Source organism: Ovis aries, chromosome 7 (genome assembly GCF_016772045.2).
Source record: "Ovis aries strain OAR_USU_Benz2616 breed Rambouillet chromosome 7, ARS-UI_Ramb_v3.0, whole genome shotgun sequence".
In the NCBI taxonomy this organism is placed as follows: Eukaryota; Metazoa; Chordata; class Mammalia; order Artiodactyla; family Bovidae; genus Ovis; species Ovis aries.
In genome coordinates this window covers 4,848,761-4,869,864 of record NC_056060.1, presented here as the reverse complement: position 1 = coordinate 4,869,864, position 21,104 = coordinate 4,848,761, and the positions used below count along the sequence as shown (strand labels likewise).

The window sequence follows — 21,104 nt, the reverse complement described above, 5'->3', positions numbered from 1 at the left end:
GAGATGGAACCCACACTCCCTGCCTTGGAGGACAAAGTTTCAACCAATGGACCCACTGGGGAAGTTCCAGACCAGTTTTTAGATAAATAAAAGGTGAATTCAACACAGATAGCTTGAAAGCTCAGCCCACCCATCATCCGCCTCTGTAAATCCCTCCTCCACTGTGATAAGGGCCCTGCTCACATGAAACTTCACACAATTTTCGGAAGAGCACACAGAACAGGGTCACGTTCAAACGTTTCCCATCAGCTGGTTTGATGGGCTCTCGATGTCACAGTGACAAAACTGTAATTTTCAACAGGCCTATTTTGCTTTATTTGCTTTTTCCAACTTTACTACACTCTTACTTTCATGGGCTGAAAGGAGTTGAGCCTCTGACAGCAGCCACTTCGGTTCCAAGACTCTGCTCTATGTAATGATAACCCTGAACTAGTTACGTACCCTTGCTGAGCCCCAGTTTCCCCTTCTAGAAAATAACTCCACTAGCTCTGTTTCATTATTAATTGAGGCTTTATATTATTAGTAACTGAATTTAGCAACAAATGATCTGTGAATTCTCTCTACTCCTTCCGCTCTCACAAACTGTTCTTGATATAGACGAACCACAGACGAATTCAAGGAGGGATAAATTACAGATTAGGGGTGGAGAGGTGGAAATCACTAATTACAAATGTGTCTAAAAAGTTTCCATCATTTTCCCATACAGCAGAAATTAAACATAACATTGTAAATTAAAAAAAAAAAAAAAAAGAGTTCCAGAGATCATAGGTGGCCATAAGCTGGATCTAAACCAAGTTTGTCTCCCCAGTTAATTTTAAACTACCAGAAATTAGGGATTATATATTTTTCTTTTGTATGATTTTTTAAAACTTGGCAAAAATATGGGTTCACAGCAACTATTTTCTCAGTCTTGGAGTTACTATAAAGTAAAGGAAGCTTGATATTAATATATGCAGAAGAATATGAAATATTTTGGTCGAGTTCGCCACATGCCTCATTGGCATTTCTTTGCTTTGTAGTATCGGTTGGTATCTTTAAAGGGGATGGGAAATATGCGAGTAACGAACAATACAATAAAAAGAAAAAATGAGCAGGGGATTCAGCAACCTGAGTCATGGCGCAGGACCTGCCGTGTAAACATAGTGATGTAATGTTGGAAAAGCTGCTTAAACTCTCTGAACATCCATTTCTGTAAAATGCGGGGATGGGACTAGATGAGTCTGTAAGTCCACTTACAGCTCTAAAACTGATTCCAACAGAGATAAAGACTCCAACAGGAGAGAAAAAAGAGCCCATGAGGTGGCCAAGACTGAGCCATCTGGGGTGGTGACAAACAGTCCCCTCGGGAGTTTTCACACATGACCTTCAGAAGATCTATGAGCCTTCTCAAATAGCAGGATACTTTGCACAAATGGTGATCTGTCAGCATGAAAAGTCAATGTAAGGTGAAAAAGCACATTCAATTATGTAACACACGCTTATGTATTTGGAAAGCCAACACATGCCTGTAGTTTTTGTAATGGAAACTATAGAAAATGCAGCTTGGTAACATCTTTTCTGCTGCCATGACTTCCCAAAACACGCAGATCTCAAGGAGGTGGCAAGGTGGGGAGGAAGGAGAAAATCAGACTCTTCAAGGAGGTGGGAAACTTTCATGCTCACCCGAAGGAGCTACAGGTTCAAAAGGACTAGGAGACACAAGTTTAGGGAGTCACTGCGTTAACAAATCCATCAAGCGAGTCCTTCCAATTCCGTGATTAAGGTCTCCAGAGAAGTGAAATGAAAGAAAAACACTTGGGTTTTACTCAATTATTTCCCTCCCTGGTTTCATACAAACAAACAAAAAAGGGGAAAGCCCTACAACATAGAGGCACTCTGGCTAATTCTTAACCGCAAAGGTCAGGGCCAGCCAGCGCCACAATCTGGTTATGCCGCGTCAGGACCCGAGGTTGACATTTATTTCCCTTCTCTCTCTGCTTCGGATTCAAGCAACCCTGTGAGGATATCCTGGTCTCAGAATATAGAACCTCCACCGCCCTCTCCTCCCTGCAAACCTTACTGAACCATGTTATTATGGTGCCTATGAAGTCTGGGTTTAGAGTGGTCAGCTGGGGAGAGAGTTAATTTTGGAGAATTTGTCTCCCAGTGGCTCAGTATTGCAAAGCCACTCTCCTGCCCTCTCGTATAGCCAGAGAATTGTGGACTCACCACGTTCTTGTGCTGGAAAAAGTCTTAGCAGGCAAGATACGCAATGCCCTTGGGGATTCATTTACTCTCATAGAAAACACACCCATTCAGTACAGTATTTCACTCCAAATTATTTCATGAACGCTGTCTACCTACAGCTCTAGTTAAGAAGTGCAAAATAACGTGGCTGGTTAAAGATTAAATAAGATGCTCTGGAGCATTTTCCCCCAGCCCTGATTTTTTTTTTTTTTTTAACACAGTAACAACACTCAGAAACCAGAATGTTTAGTAAAGACAGATGGTACACCACTGGACTGTGGTTCAAGGATTGGCCCATGAATCATGTTTGTTTATTACTTATGTAATACGATCTTAAAACTGAAGGTTCCACCCGACGACAAAACATAATAGATGTAAAATTCCAAAGAAAGGTGCCAAACCATGTTACGAAGATTTTGAAAGTAAATGGCCTCAAGAACCTCCGAGCCAATCTTGGGATTCTCAGCTACACTGAGGACACAGGAGAAGGGTCAGGGACCAGACAAGAGTGATCAGAGAAAAGATTCCTTGATGGGGAGGGACATTGTGTTGCCAAGTCGTCCTGCATTCAGGCAGCTACTCTCTAAGCCTGAGCTAGGCAGAAAAAAATCCTTCAGAGAGCAGAGAAAGTGCTTCCCAAGGCTGAGAGACTTAGAGTGTGTGTGTGTGTGTGTGTGTGTGTGTGTGTGTGTGTGTGTGTGTGAGTTTCTCAGTCATGTCCAACTCTTTGGAACCCCATGAACTGCAGCCCACCAGGCCCCTCTGTCCATGGAATTCTACAAGCAAGAATACTAGAGTGGGTTGCTATTCCCTTTTCCAGGGGATGTTCCCAACCCAGGGATTGAACCCAGGTCTCCTGCATTGCAGGTGGATTCTTTACCCCCCAGGAAAGCCCTGAGAGAGGGACTAATTCACTCTTGAGAAAGCTGAAATTGACACTGGCTAGAGTCGAACTCCTATCAGGTAGGAATCTATACCGACTGTTTTGGAGGCAATACCAGGAGAGTGTTGTTGTCTTGCCATCCACATCAGCCTTGGGCAAGGGATGTATGAGTGTTCCTTGGAAGAGCTGTGGTCCCTGACACACACAGTGAGCCAGTATGAAGACTGCCTGGGTTCTGTCTGATAGAGCCACTTGGAGGAGTTTGAAGAGGCATTACTGTGTGTCTAGGGCCTGAGGAAGGAGTCCCAAGTGACCCTCAGAACAGAGAAATAAGAGAAACATCCTGCAGGGACAAGAGAATTGTAGGAGAAAAAGAAACAGGGAGAAAGCTCTGAAGAGTCGGGAACACGACATCTCAAGGGAAAAAGGCATCTGCTAGACCAGAGCGAGAGCAAACAATGAGAGGACTGGTTTGAGTCAAAGCCGCCCCATGTGTTGCCTCTGTCTTCCCCCCAGGACCTGGGAGGTTGAAACAACAGCTCTCAGGACGGAGATGGGGGACTCAAAATAGGAGGTGGCGGGAAGGAAGGACCACCGCTCTCTATCTGACCGCAGGCTTCCATTCTGAAGTCAGCCCAAGCTCCGAGAAGTAATGTCGGAGAGAGAAAAAGGGAGATTTAATAGTAACTAAAGTTCAGAGTTTTGAGTATCATCCAAGACTGGATTTTCTAAGTTTTTTGCATCTGGATAATGATTGTAACTTAGTGAACATAGATCTTCTGTTACTTAAGAATTAGTAGACAATTATGGGTTGCTAGAGCATTCGTCATAGGAGGCAATGGCACCCCACTCCAGTACTCTTGCCTGGAAAATCCCATGGGCGGAGAGCCTGGTGGGCTACAGTCCGTGGGGTCGCTGAGTCAGACATGACTGAGCAACTTTACTTTCACTTTTCACTTTCATGCATTGGAGAAGGCAATGGCACCCCACTCCAGTGTTCTTGCCTGAAGAATCCCAGGGACAGGGGAGCCTGGTGGGCTGCCGTCTATGGGGTCGCACAGAGTCGGACACGACTGACGCGACTCAGCAGCAGCAGCAGCAGCAGCAGCAGCAGCAGCAGCAGCAGCAGCAGCAGCAGAGCATTCATGTGGGGCTCCCCCAGTGGTTCAGTGGAAAAGAATCCACCTGTAATACAGGAGGCGCAAAAGATGTGGGTTCGATCCCTGGGTCAGGATGATCCCCTGGAGAAGGAAACGGCAATCCACTCAAGTATTCTTGCCAGGAAAATTCCATGGATAGAGGAGCCTGGCAGGGCTACAGTTCTCGGGGTCACAAAAATTCAGAAATGACTGAGGATACCTGCATTTTCATATATATAATATTAGAGGATTCAGGCAGGAGATAAAACTGTAAAGAGAAAGTGAGAGAAAAATGACTGCATTTTTGCTGAAATATGAGGTATGCTTTTTCAATATGCTAGTTGCACTTGTTTTCAAAAAAACAAGCTCTAAAACCCTGCAGAGCAAACCATCTCCCAGAGAAAACAACTCAGCCACAGAAAATACATGGGTTTAACACCTCTATAAGATAATGAACTGACCTCTTTTCTCTGTGACACCAACGATATCATGTGCCTGGCACTTGTCTTGAGACTTTTAAATTCTTCCCTAATATCACTCAATTTCTCTCTTATGTGTCACACCCTGAGGACTGTGCCAGATTTCTTGGCATAAAAAGCAACTGGAGTCTTTTTCAATCCACTGTTCACTCTTTAATAAGACACCTGCACAAAATGATTGATTTTGATCACGCTATCCTCATCTTAATCTGTCCAAATAAAGATCTTAATTTTCTATTGTGAAGGCAGCCATGAAATTAAAAGACGCTTGCTTGCTCCTTGGAAGAAAAGCAATGACAAAACTAGACAGCATATTAAAAAGTAGAGACATTTCTTTGCCTACAAAGGTCTGTAGAGTCAAAGCTATGGTTTTTTCAGTTGTATGGATATGAGAGCTAGGCAATAAAAAAGACTGAGCACCAGAGAATCCATGCCTTCCAACTGTGGTGCTGGAGAAGACTCTTGACAGTCCTTTGGATGGCAAGGAGATCAAACCAGTTAATCCTAAAGGAGATCAGTCCTGGATATTCATTGGAAGGACTGAAGCTGAAGCTGAAGCTCCAATACTTTGGCCACCTGATGTGAAGAACTGACTCATTTGAAAAGGCCCTGATGCTGGGAAAGATTGAAGGCAGGAGAAAGGGACAGCAGAGGATGAGATGGTTGGATGGCATCACCGACTCAATGGACATGAGTTTGAGCAAACTTCGGGAGACGGTGAAGGACAGGGAAGCCTGGCATGTTGCAGCCCATGGGATCAGGAAGAGTTGGACATGACTAAGCAACTGAACAACAACACATTTGTAGTTAAAAACCATCCCACAAAGAAGCTCCAGGCCCAGGTGGCTTCATTGGTGAAAAGCAATGAAGCATTTAACAAAGAAATAATACCAATCCTACATAAATTTTTCCAGAAAATTAAAGGAATACCTCCAAATTTATTATTTGAAGCCAGTGTTACTCTGATGCCAAAACCAGACAAAGACATTGCAAGGAAAAAGTAAGGCAACGTAAAAACCACAAGTCTACATGTCTCATGAGCAAAGATAAAAATCACAAGCAGAAGTTTAGTAAACTGCAACAAAGCATACAAAGGATAATACATCAACACCAAGTGGGATTTGTCACGGCAGTAGAAAGTTAGTTTAATATTAGAAAGTCAATCAGTCGGTGTAATTTACCATATTAACAAATTTAAAAAGAAAAATCATATGTTTCTCTCAGTGAGCAAATCTTATACAGAGGAATAAAAATTAAAGTTTCTAGACTTCTCTTCAGAAATTATTTAATTCATAAGTCAATGAAGTAACATCCTTAAACAAAAACCTGCCAATTTAGAATTCTATACTGAGCAAAAATATCTTTCCAACATGAAGGAAAAATAAGACATTTTCAGACAGACACAAACCAAGAGAATGTATCCCCAGTACACCTAAACTTGAAGAAATATTAAAGCCTTCTGGGTGGGAGCAAAATAATACAACATGGAAACTGAACCGTACACAAAGGAATGAAGAGCCCTGGAGATGGTATATATGTAAGTAAATTTAAAAAAATGTTTTTCTTTTGTAAAAATTTATCTTAAAGCAATTAACTGTTTAAAGGAAAAGCAGTAACAGTATATGGTGGGGTTTATAACCTATGTAAAAGTAAAATGTGTAGCAGCTATAGCCCAAAGTAGAGGATGGGTAAAATGAAAGGATATGCTTCTAAGACTGATACATAATATGAGAAGTAATTTTATTTGACTTTAGCCTGTGGTAAGTTCGGGACACATATTATAAACCTCAGAGCAATCCCCTTTCCCTACTTCCTACCTTAACCACATACAAAAGGACATAATTAATCAGCTGAGTTAATATTAAATGGAATACTAAAAACTACTTAATGCAAAAAAAAAGAGAAAAACAGAATTAAAAAACAGTTTAGACAATAAAGAGCAAATAGCAAGATAGTTGATTTAAGTCCAATCAACTCAATAACTACATCAAATGCAAACAGTCTAAACACCCCAATTATAGGGCAGAGATTGTCAGACTGTAAGACCCAGGAGAAGGAAATGGCAATCCACTCCAGTATTCTTGCCTGGAAAAGTCCATGGAGAGAGGAGCCTGGCGGGCTGCAGTCCACGGGGTTACATGACTGAGCAAGCATGCAGAGGGTGGAGGGAGAGGGCCTGGTAACAACAAACGGGTAGAATAAAAAAACAAAAAAAGGACCCAATACTAGGTTTCGATAATACATTCATTTTTATTATTAAGACACATAGAGGTTAAAAGTAAAACTTTAGAAAAGATGTATCATGTACATAGTAAAGAAAGCTGGAACGGGAACACAGGGAGAAGATCACTGGTGTATGGCCCATGCAGGGCACATTCTCTCAAAAGTGCCATGAGCAGGTTAGGCAAGGGTTGTCATTTCTATGTAGATTTGACCTTCAGATTTTTTTCAAACAAAAGGGGGCTATTTTCTTCATAGTAAACTTAAAATATTTTATTTGTTAAAAACAAGATAACAGATGGGGACACAGGGGAAACAGTGTCAGACTTTATTTTGGGGTGCTCCAAAATCACTGCGGATGGTGACTGCAGCCATGAAATTAAAAGATACTTACTCCTTGGAAGAAAAGTTATGACCAACCTAGATAGCATATTCAAAAGCAGAGATATTACTTTGCCGACTAAGGTCCATCTAGTCAAGGCTATGGTTTTTCCAGTAGTCATGTATGGATGTGAGAGTTGGACTGTGAAGAAGGCTGAGTGCGGAAGAATTGATGCCTTTGAACTGTGGTGTTGGAGAAGACTCTTGAAAGTCCCTTGGTCTGCAAGGAGATCCAACCAGTCCATTCTGAAGGAGATCAGCCCTGGGATTTCTTTGGAAGGAATGATGCTAAAGCTGAAACTCCAGTACTTTGGCCACCTCATGTGAAGAGTTGACTCATTGGAAAATACTTTGACGCTGGGAGGGATTGGGGGCAGGAGGAGAAGGGGACGACCGAGGATGAGATGGCTGGATGGCATCACGGACTCGATGGACGTGTCTGAGTGAACTCTGGGAGTTGGTGAGGGACAGGGAGGCCTGGCGTGCTGCGATTCATGGGGTCGCAAAGAGTCGGACACGACTGAGCGACTGAACTGAACTGAACAGGCCCCAGATGGAGTCATTGTCCTATGCCCACATTACCAAACCAAGACTTGAATACTTAATTATAGTCTCAGCCTCTCCCAGGAATGGAATTTTAAACCATTCAGCCTGGAATTACCCTAGTTATCACTAGAGAGGTTATGTGTCTGATAGACCCTAGCTGTTCCCTGGAGAAAGATGACCTTGCCGTAAACAGTCAGCTCTTTGCCAGTATAACTTCTCTGTGCTGCCCACTTCTGCCAGTACGCCTTTCATTCTTTAGCGCTCCTGTGGGCACTTCTCTTATCTGCCAGATGGGATACTGCCTGATTTATGCATCACTGAATAAAGCCACTAACATCTTTACATTTATGCAGTTGAATTATGCTTTTTAAACACATTCTAAGCCCTCTCAATCTACTTATGCTAATAAGGAGGTGGCTCTTGTACTGTCACGGTTTTAAACTGCTTTTCATGGAGTTAGTTAGATTCCATGCTTCTCATGTCCACCCTATCCTAACATAAATCTTGCACACAGTAAACGAAGAGATGCATATTTATAATTCTCATAACTAGTAATGGCAAAGGGTGTATATTTATTAATTGGAATTAGTGATTATGGGCAAGCATCTCAGGGAAGGCCAAGTTCATCTTCAAGAGGTATAAGTGGAACATGGTGCCCTAATATTCTCAATACTGCTGTAGCCAATTTTACCCTCAGAAAGACATTTTAGAAAAGACCAATTTACATCTTTAAAGCAGCCAAACACAACCTGTTAGCCATTCTGTAGTCCAAGGCCATTTGAGTGACTCATACTTACCAGGAAAGAAAAGAATATGTTTTAAATTTTAATTTTCATAATATGCCTGTTATCAGATGGCTAAGTAAAGCTTCATGAGCCGAGAAACTGGCATTTAGCCTAAGTATTCTCTGCAATGGGTTCCAAAGGTCAGAAGAAACAGGTATGAAATATTGTTTCATGGAGAAGAATGGTTTAGAAAGCTTGGATGAGTCCAAAGGTTATAAGCTCTACTTATTCATGTTGGAGGAAACCTTTATTTTACATGAAGGGAACTAATTGTCGAAATTTACTTACCAAAACTCAGATATGTACAGCAATCTTGCCCTATGACTTCATACTCTGGAACCCCTGTACTCAAAGTTGGTAGAGGAAAAAAATGCAAGTTTGCCAATTATAGGTTACTCATTGTTACCAATTTTAAAACAGTCTTGTTTGCAGGGATAGTCATTCAAAATCCAAATTACCTTCCAGGGATCTTTTATTTCCCAAGTACGTGAGAACTAAGATGCTTTCTCCTACACCCAAATGTCAGCAGAGAAAGAGGAGATCTCTTGAAAGGAGAGGACTTCTTGGATTTGCCATGCTGGTTTACCTGCATTCTCTTGACTGGTATGACTTGTAAACAATTCCTTCATGACAGTCAAGGTCCAGCAGCTCTCACTGATAGCATGGCGCTCATCTGGGCTCTTGCTCACAAGGCCAGTCCTCTGAGCCTGGCTGCAGCTCCCTCTGGAAGCTTGTGCGTACCTTGCACAACCACTCCACAGCATTCACTGCAACACAGTTACTCTGATCCCTGGCATGGCGGCCCCTCTTTAGCTCCCTAGTCAATATCCTTATCCCATGTAAAAAATTCTACATCCCCTCAGGTCTCACATAAATCACAAAGATAACTTGCACAATCCAGGGCCCACTGGCCTAAGCCATTTCTAGTATATAAATTAGGTGCCACATTGACTGCCAACCACGCTCACCATAAAGGGAAGAAGAAGGGTCTTGCTCTGAGGTCTTCCTCAGGTGCCCTTTGGCTAATTTTGCTGTATGCTCCAGAATCCATCACGTCCTATCCTGTGACAGCTAATGATAATGTGTGACAAAATCCAACACCTATTCACGATTAAAAAAAAAAAAAAGCAACCCAGAAATACTATGACTCAACAGGAACTTTTTCATCTTAATAAAGAGCACATACAAAAGGCTAAGGCTAAGTCACGTCAGTCGTGTCCGACTCTGCGACCCCATAGACGGCAGCCCACCAGGCTCCGCCATCCCTGGGATTCTCCAGACAAGAACACTGGAGTGGGGTGCCATTTCCTTCTCCAATGCATGAAAGTGAAAAGTGAAAGTAAAGTCGCTCAGTCATGTCCGACCCTCAGCGATCCCATGGACTGCAGCCGTCCAGGCTCCTCCATCCATGGGATTTTCCAGGCAAGAGTACTGGAGTGGCGTGCCATTGCCTTCTCTGGCACATACAAAAAGTTCCACCTAAAATCATACTTAATGGTAAAAGGCTAAAAACTTTCTCCCTAACATTAGGGAAAAGAATCTCCACTCTTTCCACTTTTATTCAACACAGTGCTGGAAATTTCAGCCAGCAAAGTAAGATAAGAATGGAAAAGAAATGGCATATGTATTGGAATGGTAGAAATAAAACTGCCTCTATAAGCAGATGACATGATGCTCTACACAGAAAATCATGAGAAATCTATTAAAAAAAAAAACCTTCCTAGATATTTCAAGTGAGATCACCAAGTCCTCTGATATAAGATAAGTACACGAAACTCAGCACTTCTATGTAGGAGAAACAGATACACGAAAACGAAAATTAAATGTGCAACACTGTTTATAATTGTTCAAGTAAAAATAAATACTTAGGCAAAACTCTAACAAAACAGGTATAAGAGTTATATGCTGAAAATAAAATGCTGATGAAATAAATCAAAGATTTAAATAAATGAACAGTTATTTCATGTTCATAGACTGGAAAACCCAACATAGTAAAGAAAAGCAGGAAAATAGAGGAAGACAAAAATAAGTATAAAGAACAAGGGAAAAAAATAGAAAAAAGTAACCCTTATGGTATATATTCATCCCATTACATTGATACCAGTATCAGAAATGAAAGAGGAGACATCACTGCAGATCCTATGGACGTTAAATGGATAATAAGGAATGAACTGATTTATGCCCACAAATTTGATAATCTAGATGAAATGGACCAATTCCTAGAAAGAACCAAGCTACCAAAACTCATACAAGAAGAAACAATCTGAGAAAGCCTATATCTATTAAAGAAATTGAATCAATAATTAATAACCTTTCAAAATAGAAATCACCAGGCCCAGATGGATTCACTGGTGAATTCTAGCAACATCTAAGGAATATCAATTCTTTTACAATCACTTTCAGAGGACAGAAACAGAAGGAATACTTCTTAGCTCATTCTATGAGGCCAGCCTCTCCTTAACACCAAAATTAGAACAAAACATTCTAAGAAAAGAAAACTACAGGCCAACGGCCCTCCTGAACACAGACACAAAACTCCTCAACAAAATATTAGCAAACCAAATCCAGCAAGGCATACAAAGAATTATGCTCCACAATCAAGTGAGATTTATCCCAGGTATGCAAGACTGCTTTCAACATTAAAAAAATCTATTGGTATAATTCATCACATCAACAGACAGAAAAATCACATGATCACCACTTTATAGAGGCAAAGAAAGCATTTGCTGAACTCCGACACCCATTTATGACTAAATGTCTCAGTAAAGTAGGAATAGAGAGGGACTGCCTAATCTTGATGAATTGAAAGTGTTAGTTACTCAGTCCTAAAAATCTACAGCTAAGAGCACAATTAATGGTGAGAATTTGAAGCTTTCTACTAAGATCAGGGATAAGACAAGGATGTTTTGCCACTTTTCAACACTGTACAGGAGGTCATTACAAATGCAATGAGTCAAGGAAGGACATAGAAGGTGTATTCATTGGGAAGGAAGAAATAAAACAGTCTTATTTGCAGATTACATCATAATCTGGGTTTTCTACAAATCCAAAAGAATTGACAAAATCCTCCTGTAACTAATAAGCAGTTATAGAAAATTTGCAGGATACAAGGTCAATACACAAAAGTCAATTTGTTTCCTATATACCAACAATGAAAAAAATGGAATGTGAAATTAAAAACACAATACCACTTACACTGAAAAAGTAAAAGTGTTAAGTCATTCAGTCCCTATAGACTGTAGCCCATCAGGCTCCTCTGTCCATGGAATTTTCCAAGCAAGAATAATGGAGTGAGTAGCCATTCCCTTCTCCAAGGGATCTTTCTGACCCAGGGACTGAACCTGGGTCTCCAGCATTGCAGGCAGATTCTTTACTGTGTGAGTCACCAGGGAAGCCCAGCTATTTACGTTAGTGCCCCTAAAAATGAAATACTTAGGTATAAATCTAACAAAATATGTATAAGATCTAGGTAGAGAAAAAAATGGAAAACTCTGATGTGTGAAATTTTAAAAAGAACTAAACAAATTAAACAAATTCATATTCACAGATTTGAAGACAATATTATCAGCATATCAGTTCTTCCCAACTTGATCTATAGATTCAGTGCAATCCCAACTCAAATCCTAGCAAGTTAAGAACAAACTGATTCTAAGGTTTACAGTGAGACGCAAAAACAAACAAAACCTCAGAATACTCAACACAATGCTGAAGGAAAATAACAAAGTTGTAAAATTTATACTACCTGATATTAGGACTTACTTTAAAGCTACAATAATCAAGACAGTGTGGTACTGACGAAAGAACAGACAAATAGGCCAAGGGCATAAAATAGCCCAGAAGTAGAAACAGAAATACTTCTAAATATTTCTGGGCTTTCTAAAATAGAGAGCCCAGAAATAGACCCACATAAATATAGTCAACTAATCTTTGGCAAAGAGCAAAGACAAAACCACGGAGCAAAGAAAACCTCTTACTAGACAACCACACTCCAAAAAAGAGAATCTAGACTCAGGCCTTACACCCTTCGTAAGAACTGACTCACAGTGTTCACAGATCTAGATGTAAAATGTAAAATTATAAAACCCCTAGAAGGTAACACAGAAGAAAATCTAAATGACCCTGGGTATGGCGATGACTTTTAAGATACTACACCAAGTACAAGATCCATAAAAGAAATAATTGATAAGCTGGACTTCTCCTGGTGGCTCAGAGGTTAAAGTGTCCGCCTCCAATGCGGGAGACCCGGGTTCGATCCCTGGGTCGGGAAGATCCTCTGGAGAAGGAAATGGCAACCCACTCCAGTAATCTTGCCTGGAGAATCTCACAGACAGAGAAGCCTAGTAGGTTACAGTCCATGGGGTCGCAAAGAGTCGGACATGACTGAGCGACTTCACCTTTCACCTTTCACTGAAAGTAAAAAACTTCTGTTCTGTGAAAGGCAATATAAAGAGAAAAAGAGGACAAGTCACAGACTGGCAGTATTTGCAAAAGACACATCTGAAAAAGGACTGTCATCCAAAATCTACAAAGAACTCCTGAAAATTCAACAATCAAAAAACAAGGAGGAATTCCCTGGTGGTCCAAATGCTTAGGACTCACTTGCATTGACTTGGCCTCGTTTCCATTCCTGGTTGGGGAACTAAGATCCTGCAAGCTTCTCAGCGCAGTCCCTCTCACACCCAAGGAAGAAAAAGAAAACAACTCCGTTCTATGTCTGTGTAACTGAATCACTTTGCTGTACTGCAGAAATTAATACAACATTGTAAATAAACTATACTTGAATAAAATAAATTTTAGAAAGGAAACAAATAACTCAGTTAAAAAATGAGCCAAAGACTTCAACAGATAACTCACCACAGAAACTCTACAGAGAAGCATAGGAAAGGATGCTTTACCTCATATGCCATCAGGGAAATGTAAATGAAAACAATGAGATACTTACTAGAAAACAGGCCAAAATCCAGAACACTGGTACCCCAAATGCTGACAAGAATATGGGGCAAAAGAAACTCTCACTGCTGTTGGGAATAGAGAATGGTACCTCCACTCTGGAAGACCGTTTGGCAATGTCTTACAAAATTAAACACGTGCTTACCTTGCTGCTGCTGCTGCTGCTAAGCCGCTTCAGTCGTGTCCGACTCTGTGCGACCCCAGAGACGGCAGCCCACCAGGCTCCCCCGTCCCTGGGATTCTCCAGGCAAGAACACTGGAGTGGGTTGCCATTTCCTTCTCCAATGCATGAAAGTGAAAAGCGAAAGTGAAGTCGCTGAGTCGTGTCCGACTCTTAGTGACCCCATGGGCTGCGGCCCACCAGGCTCCTCTGTCCATGGGATTTTCCAGGCAAGAGTGCTGGAGTGAGGTGCCGTTGCCTTCTCCGCATGCTCACCATATGACCTAACAATTATGCACCTTGGTATTTACTTAAAGGAGTTGAAAATGTATGTCTACACAAAAACCTGGCCATAGAGTTCATAAGAGTTTTTTTTCATGATTGCCAAAGTTGTAAGCAGACAAGATGTCCTTTTCTGTAAGTCAATGGATAAACTGTGGTACATCCAGACAACAGAATATTATTCAGCACTAAGAAGAAAGGAGCTCCTGCGGCATGAAAGGACATGGAGGAAGCCTAAATGCATACTGCTAAGTGAAAGAAGCCACGCTGTATGACTCCCCCTATGTGGCATATGGAAAAGGCAAGACTATGCAGGCAGTGAAAAGATCTGTGGTTGCTGGGCAGAGTGGATAGTGGGAAGACGAATAGGCAGAGAACAGGATTTTTAGGGCAGTGAGAACACTCTGTATATAATATAAGGATGGATATATCATATATTAGATCAAACATACAGAACACACAACACCAAAAGGGAACCTCAAGGTAAACTATGTATTTCTATAGATGCAGCCTCAGTTTTTAAAAAAGTGTCACTTTAATGATTGCCTGGTCATGGCGGGCAGAGAAGGCCATGGCAACCCACTCCAGTACTCTTGCCTGGAGAATCCCAGGGACGGGGGAGCCTGGTGGGCTGCCGTCTATGGGCACAGAGTCAGCCACCACTGAAGCGACTTAGCAGCAGCAGCAGCAGCAGATCATGGGGGGAGGCTATGCATGTGTTGGGGCAGGGGACAGATGAAGAATTTCTATACGTCCCTCTAAATTTTGTTCTAAACCTTAAACTTCTCTTAAAAAAACAAGTCTCTCTCTTAAAAAGAATTCTTAGACATGACACCAAAAACATGTTCTATTAAACATTTTTGATAAACTGGACTTCTTTAAAATTACAACTTTTGCTTTCTGAAAGACCTTGCTAAGAAGATTAAGAGACAAGCTACAGACTAGGAGAATGATATTTGTAAGCCATATATCTCACATTGGACTCAGATGTAGAATACATAAGAAATAACAGAACTCAACAGTAAAGAAACAAAGTTCAATTAGAAAATGGACAAAAGACGCGAAGAGCCATTTCACTGAAATGATATAAAGATGGCAAATAAGCATGAAAAGATGATTATCTGTAGCAATTGCTAAAAAATACAAATTTCCAAACCCTCACTCAAAACTCACTGCTCTAGAAATTTTTTGCTTTTGAAATTTTTAAATGGTCAAAAATACACATAAAACTCACCATCTTAACCATTTTAAAGTATAGCACTGAGTGGTGTTAAGCACATTCACATTGTTGTACAACCAGTCTCCAGAATTCTCATCTTGCAAAACTAAGATTCTATATTCATCAAACAAAAACTCTCCATGCCACCAGCCCCTAGCAACTACCATGCTACTTTATGATTGTATAAATCTGACTGTTCTAGGTCCTTATATAATGTCCTCAGGATTCATCTGTGTAGTAGCATGGGTCAGAATTTCCTTCCTTTTTAAGGGTGAAAAATATTTCATTGTTTGAGTATACACCACATTTTGTTTCTTCCCTTCATCCATAAATTGATACTTGGGTTCCTTCTACCTTATAGCTCCTGTGAACACAGTTGCTATGAGCATCATCGTACTGGTCTGGCATTTTTGAGGGTGTACCCCTGGAATCTGCATGTTTAACAAGCTCCTCTGGGGCTCCTGATGCACCTTGAAGTGTGAACCACACTGCAAGGCAAGATTTCCCAAAGCATAGAAGGAGAAAATTTTTTGGTAACCCTCACACACACTATTACATAGATCAAGCTCACACATGATAAAGTCAGTCTTTTTTCATTTTTACGAATCATTCTGATTTGGTCAAGAGAAAGCATTGGCTTGGTGTTATTTGTCTTGAACAACTAATTCTAATTTCCCTTTTTAACAAAGAGACAACAGTCTTCCTATTCAAAGGCTTCAGATCCTTCAGCAGGCAATAATAATAGGTTGAACATATTAACAATGTTCTGTTTTGTTGTATTTGTGCCCCTTCCTTTCTGTAAATTTCAAGTGGGTTTTCATCTATAATAATGATACAGAGTGGCTTCAATAAATCTATTTAACATTTATGTTTAAATCAAGAAGCTTTTGTAAGCAAATAATATGGCCAGAGATGGGCTTCCCTGGTGGCTCAGCAGTAAAGAATCTGCTTGCAATGCAGCAGGAGATACAGGTTGAATCCCTGGGTAGGGAAGATCGCCTGGAGGAGGAAGGCACGGCAAACCCACTCCAGTATTCTTGCCTGGGAAATATAGACTGCGGAGCCTGGTGGGCTACCGTCCGTGGGGTCACAAAGAGTCAGCTATGACTGAAGTGACAGCACACGCCGCCAGAGTCATATGAATACAGCCAAATCTGAACACTGATACAGCCAATGAAGCTTGGGAAATGCTGCTTAGAGGGACGTTAACGTTTGGATCTTGCTCTCAACCTTCCACACGTGGAAGACGCGCCTGTCCAAGGCACAGTAGATGGATCCTATGGCAGAGACATAAAGTCACCTGTCAAATAAAGGCTGAGAATGAGGAGAAGCCATCCCCAGCAACTTCTGAAGCTAGAAAATCATTCCCTAAACTTTGCAAGTGTCAAATAGTGATGCTCTCTGTATTTCCTAGATTGACTTTCTCTCTTTCCTTGTGTGTGTGTGTGTGTGTGTGTGTGTGTGTGTGTGTGTGTGTTCACTAAGCTGCTTCAGTCGTGCCAGACTCTTTGTGACCCCATGGACTGTAGCCCACCAGGCTCCTCTGTTCGTGGGATTCTCCAAGCAAGAACACTGGAGTGGCTTGCCATGCCCTCCTCCCAGGGGTTTTCCTGACCTAGGGATGCAAGCTGCATCTCTCTTCCCTTAGAGTTGAGTAAAATTATTTAAAAACATTAGCCTGTCTGGAATGTGATAAGAGACCATCTAGGAGCAGAAGTAAGCATGTCCCAACCACTGTGACTGGAATTAGAGACACCCAAGGAAAATGTGAAGACAGTAGGCAATTTCTTCACATGTAGAAATAGTCTTAGAATTTTATCTACCAGTAACGTGGCAGGTTTCATGCTTAGATAACAGGAGACTGTGCCTAATAATAACACCCGAGCTAATGCTAGTGGCCACCACTACATAGCTTATATACCAGTCAGGATCCCCCCTTTCCCATTCAACTCTCATATTCTAAAGGCTGACAGTTATTATGTCTATTCCATGAATGAGGCAACTCAGAGAGGTGAAGAGACTCGCTCAAGTCACACAGTTAAGACTCAAGCCTGCTGGGCTTCCAAACTCTGCCCCATCACAAGCCATCATTTTGTTCAGGTTCTTTGTGACCTTGGCTTCAAGCACAACTGCAGGTTTCTCTTCTTCCTGGTTTCAGAGGCAGAGACTCAAGAACAACTTCCAGGCAACTGCTCCTCCCAGATGCCACAGTCCCGGAGCCCCACCTATAGGTCTATGAACACCTGTAGGACTTCATTAAAATTTCTGCTTATTTGAATTTGAATGCTCTCAAAATACAGTTTCTAGTTACTGCTAGAGCTGGCAGCACAAGAGAAAAATGAAAGGGGACTTTCCTTTCCTGTGTCTGCTAGGGTCCTTTGTCCTGGCCATGGCCTCATGAAGACAGGAGGAAGGAAGAGAGTGGTGAACAGCTGAAAATTTACTGACAGCAGAAACCACCGGCAGATAGGTGTGTAAAAAGCAACCCCTTTTCAGTTATTTCAAAAGGTTTCCAGAGCCCCGTAAGTACAGGAACGCATGACCCTCAGGAGAAGCTTTTCAAAACTTTTCCTCGAGCACTGATGCATTTTTAAGGAAAAATCAAGCATGTTGTCCTAAAACACAAAACTTACAGATTACACACCCACCTAGGCCAGCTTGTTAAACTTATTTTAAACCCTCGAAGTTTTGAAAATAGTTCAGAAGATTTAGGGGGTAATTTAGTGGGTTTCTTTCCCTCAGAGAACATCTGAGAACATTTTGTCTAATAATAAAGGGGAAAGTACATGCAGTTGTATAAACCGCAAATGCTCCACGAGTACGTGAGTGAAGCAGGAGCTCACAAGTTTGAAAAAAAAATCAGTTTCCCCGGTGCTCGCTTGAGGTCAGTGATGTGGTCCCAGAGCGTGGCAAGAGGCAATTCTTGAGCTGGAAACATTCCGTGTGGGAGACACTATCGCAGAAGAGTGTAAGAGAACACACATGTACACTCTGTGGGCTTGCAGGCGCAGAGGGGAGGTCCCCGTAATTGCTTTTACTTTTCTTGAACGCTGGCACAGAGCCGGTCAAAGAGCAGGGATGTCCGCTGCTCACCAGCAAAACGACTCGCAGGGCCGGGCAGGGGTGGGAGGGCAGGAATGAAAGGTGATTCTGAAGTTTTGGGAGAACCTTGGCAAAAAAAAAGAAAAAGCGATGACACAAACAGCTCGGACGTGTGTCTCTGTTGCAAGAGCAGCAGTTAGGGCGCCTCCAGTTAACAGAGACAGAGCAGGAAAAGCGCAGAAAGACGCTAAAGAGGAAGAGCCTCAAGGGTGCTCCAGCGCCGAGCTTCTACTCGAACGCGGGCGGATCACTAGAGGACCTCCGTTAAAATGCATATTCGGTTCCCCTTAGACGATGCTGGGCCCACGCGTCTGCGTTTCTAACAAGCTCCCAGACTGTACACCTATCGCTGGTCCGTGGACCAAACTTTGAGTAGCAAGGGGTTTACTCATTGCCCTGAGGATAATCTGGGTTAGAGAACGTCCTGAATTAGAGGTAAAGGGGTTCTCTGAGAGAACAAGAAAATTAAAAGGGACAACGACAGGAACAATCTGGATGGGCAAGGATGGGGGCTGAAACCTGGCCGGAAGAAGCACCACAGTCTCCAAAGCCTTTTATTCCGAGCAGTTTCTGGAGGGATGGGAGGAAGGAGGCGCTCACCCTCTGACTCTAGAAGAAAACGTCGCGAGGGCTGGGCTGGCGATCTTTGCGAAGGGCCAAGAGATGCGCCCCGAGGCAGCTAGACCCGCAGCCTGCGCGGGGGCCCTCGAGCCAGGGATCGATGAGGCCTAGGCCGGTCTGCCCTTACCTGCGCTCACCCTGGTCCGTGTAGAGGTTAAGGAAGAGGCCCTCCCTGGTGTCCTGGCTCACTGGGCCGGAGAAGCTGAGCTGCAGCTCATAGAGGCTCCCGGGCTGCAGGGCTTCTCCGAGCTCCAGCACCAGGTACTGCATGTCCACCGCGAACCACGTCTCCACCACAGATGACCGGCCCGCGGTGGCGTCTCCAGCGTCCGGGGACAGGGGTCCGTGCACCTCCGCGCGCTCACAGTCCAGGAAGAGGCTGTGCAGCAGCAGCCGCGCGGTGGCCGCGGTGCAGCGCACCGTGATGTTCACGCGGCCAGTGAAGCGCAACGCCGACGCCGAGAGGTCGTCCGGCCGCAGCCGGGGCCACAGCTCCAGCTCGTAGTGCAGCGGCACGAGCCAGCGCGGCAGGCGCAGCTGGTCCCAGGGCCCCGGGGGTCGCCAGGTGGGCGGGCTGGCCGCCGCGTCGGGCTCCGGAGTGGGGCCGGGCCGCGAGGCCGGCTCCTGCTTGCCGGGGAGGGAGGGCGCGGCAGCCGGAGCCCCGCGGTCCCGAAGCTCCGACGGCGGGACGCGCGCGCAGCGGCCGTACAGCGAGGCGAGCACGGCCAGCGCCAGCAGGAGCGCGGCGGCCAGCCCCGCCAGCAGCAGGGCCACGGCGCGGCTCACGTAGAAGCCGGACCTGGAAGGGGGTCCCATGGCCGCGGCCCAGGGTTGGGGAGACGCGAGCGTCCAGACCCCCGGGCCTGGGCGCTCAGTGATGGGACCCCTGCCCCTCCTCTCGAGCCCCGTCCCTCCCTCCTCCTCGAGGACACTCGAGAGAGTGGTTGGGACCGCAGCTTCCCCTCCCAGCTAATCGGATCCAGGTCCTCTGCCCACCCACCCTCCGCCCCCCGCCAGGGCCGGGGGAGGAGGCGGACGCGCGCAAACAAGCGCGCGCGCCTCTTGAGTCCGCAGCGAAAGACGCCGCCGAAGAGGCTTTTAGCATCGGCGCGGTCGGACCAGACTGGAAAGAGGGCATCTCTGACGGGGGTATCTGGATTCATGGGATTTGTTGAGGCTGCCCCGGTGTGGTACCGAGTGCTGTCGCAAAAGAGTTACAGAGGACCCTCGGTTCCCTGACAGTAGCGATGCGCTTCGGGCTGCACACCTGCAGCCCCCCACCTGGGGATTCTAGAGCTAGGCGCCGAGGTAGCGACTTACGGACCAGGACTTTGGAGGATACGCTCTGAGATGATCCTCCAAGAGACAGTCCCTCTGTCTGAACTAACTTCCGGAACCAAAATTTTGGCCCTAAATTAGCTTTCTAGATAAGTTCGGGACTCACGCGGTCCAGGCAACAAGTGCGAGGTTGGAAACAAAGTCCAGGGTGTCCCGGAGCCTCTTCCCAGCTTGGGAGGAGGGGCGGGAAGAGGGGAAACAGACAGACGAGCGTGGCGTCTGCGTCTCCAGGTGAAGGCTGCTTTACTTCGGGAAGAAACCAGGCATAAAGCTGTGTCTTGGCTCTGCAACGGCCGGGGACGGGCTTTCAGTACTGGAGCTCGGACTGGCTCCTCACACCCTGCCTGGGGCAAGAGGACGCCCTACTTTCGAAACCCACTGGTTTCAAGTACAGGGAACGGCACAGTGCGGCGGTTAGCCTTTCCACTTGAAAACAGCCGGCTGGAACTCGTTTCCAGGCGGAGCCTTGGTCAGCGAGGTCTTTGGCGTCCTGGGCATCTGTTTGCTATTTACCGGATGCTTCCGGGGGAGTTCCGCGTGCTGTGAGCCGGGTTCCCACCTACGTGACTCGCACTCGAGTGAACTGGGAAGACCCAGGAGGCGCTGGGGAAGAAGGGGGAGAGGTGGGTGAAGATTCTGCTCCGGACATACCCCATCTTTAGACTCCTTCAATGTTTTTGTGTTTTCAGAATGAAGAGTTTTTTTCTTCGCAGCCATTAAAAAGTCTTCGCTTTTCTGCTTGGAACCGTATCTCCATTCCAATGAGGAAGCCC

General features: G+C 44.1%; 1 protein-coding gene across 4 annotated transcripts in view; it reads right to left on the bottom strand.

Annotated features, from left to right (window-relative positions):
• The window catches only part of LVRN (laeverin), a 71,404-nt gene extending 51,465 nt beyond the window's left edge, over window positions 1-19,939 (bottom strand). For all 4 annotated transcript variants that reach the window (XR_009601328.1, XM_015096783.4, XM_004010849.6 and 1 more), the window contains exon 1: window positions 19,121-19,939. Coding sequence is in view for 3 of the 4 variants with exons in the window: in XM_015096783.4 (XP_014952269.2) it covers window positions 19,121-19,809 (689 nt within the window). In the remaining variant the exon portion in view is untranslated. The remainder of the gene's footprint in view (window positions 1-19,120) is intronic.
• Window positions 19,940-21,104: the final 1,165 nt, after the last annotated feature.